This window comes from Merops nubicus, unplaced genomic scaffold (genome assembly GCF_000691845.1).
Source record: "Merops nubicus isolate BGI_N331 unplaced genomic scaffold, ASM69184v1 scaffold3256, whole genome shotgun sequence".
Lineage (NCBI taxonomy): Eukaryota > Metazoa > Chordata > Aves > Coraciiformes > Meropidae > Merops > Merops nubicus.
This window is the reverse complement of record NW_008614183.1, coordinates 29,679-30,783: the sequence shown is the minus strand read 5'-3', so window position 1 is coordinate 30,783 and position 1,105 is coordinate 29,679. Positions and strand designations below refer to the sequence as shown.

General features: G+C 46.4%; 1 protein-coding gene across 1 annotated transcript in view; it reads left to right on the top strand.

Annotated features, from left to right (window-relative positions):
- Window positions 1–343: 343 nt before the first annotated feature.
- Window positions 344–1,105, top strand: part of IFT172 (intraflagellar transport 172) — a gene marked incomplete at both ends in the record, with an annotated part of 30,254 nt that continues 29,492 nt past the window's right edge. Inside the window, 2 exon segments of the mRNA XM_008942118.1 lie at window positions 344–439; window positions 1,030–1,105. The exon segment at window positions 1,030–1,105 is cut by the window's right edge and continues 20 nt beyond it. Coding sequence (XP_008940366.1) covers window positions 344–439; window positions 1,030–1,105 — 172 coding nt within the window.

Genomic DNA, 1,105 nt, shown 5'->3' with positions numbered 1-1,105 from the left:
TGCTGGAAGGAAGAAGAGACTGGGAGATAGGGAGAGGGAGAGGTGGGAAACTGAAAAGTATAGTAGGGAAGATGAGGATAAAGGTGATTTTCAGCCTCTCTCCCCCTGCCATGTCAGTGCCAGTAGTTGGTAAGCTCTGTTTCTCTGAGAATTTCTCAATCTTTCCATTCTCACAAGAGAGTCAAGATAGGGCTGATCCTCATGGATCTGGAGGCTTGAGCCTTGTTCCCCAGAGCAGACATGACCTCTGGATTTAGGTCTCACCTCTGATCCTCTTCAGGTCCGTAGGATCTGGAATCTCTCTCCCTAACAGCTCTCTGACTGCAGGTGTTTGTTTCCCCAGGGCACTCTGTGTGGAGGAGTTGAACAATTTGACTGCTGCCTTCGCAGAAGCATTTACAAAAATAAATTTGAAATTACGTATGTGGGACCAAGTCAGGTAAGAGAGTATCCAGTGAGGTAATGCCTGTGGGATGCTTGCTGAAACTAGACATGTTTGGAGTTCTGACCTATACTTTGTTCCTAGCACCTTCTCGGGACAGGCATAGGAGATATTCCAGAAACAGGGTCATGGCTGGGTGGAAGGTGGCTGGGAGCAAAGACAGGGGAGTTGATTTCCTAGCTTGTGAGTTTCTGTGGGGTACCTCTGTGCCAAGTGCAGGCTCCTTAAGTGATTTAATTTGAGCTAACCTTACCTCATTCAAAATCAAGTAATAAGGGTGAGCTAGCAGTGTAGGCACCCCACAGAGAAAGCAGGGCTCTCAGAGGGCAGCTTATCCTTGGTGGCCAGAGTAGTCCCCTAATGAACCTAGAAACTTCTAATTGGCAGAAGTGGGAATCCCACTCTTGTACTGCAGTTGCCATCCAATACAAAAGTAATGGGAAGGTTCCTTTAGAATCCAGAGTGAACTGATGTGAGGGGACATCTAAATACTCAAGCATCATTTGTTTCATAATCTTCTATGGGCCAGGTAGTCTGTGTTCTTCCTCTGTGCATGGGCTCACGTTACCTTTTTCCACTTTCTCTAGGTCATTGTGAAGAACCTTTCAACAGGAGCTCGAGTTGTGTTGAAATCACAGTATGGTTATGAGATTGATGAGGTGA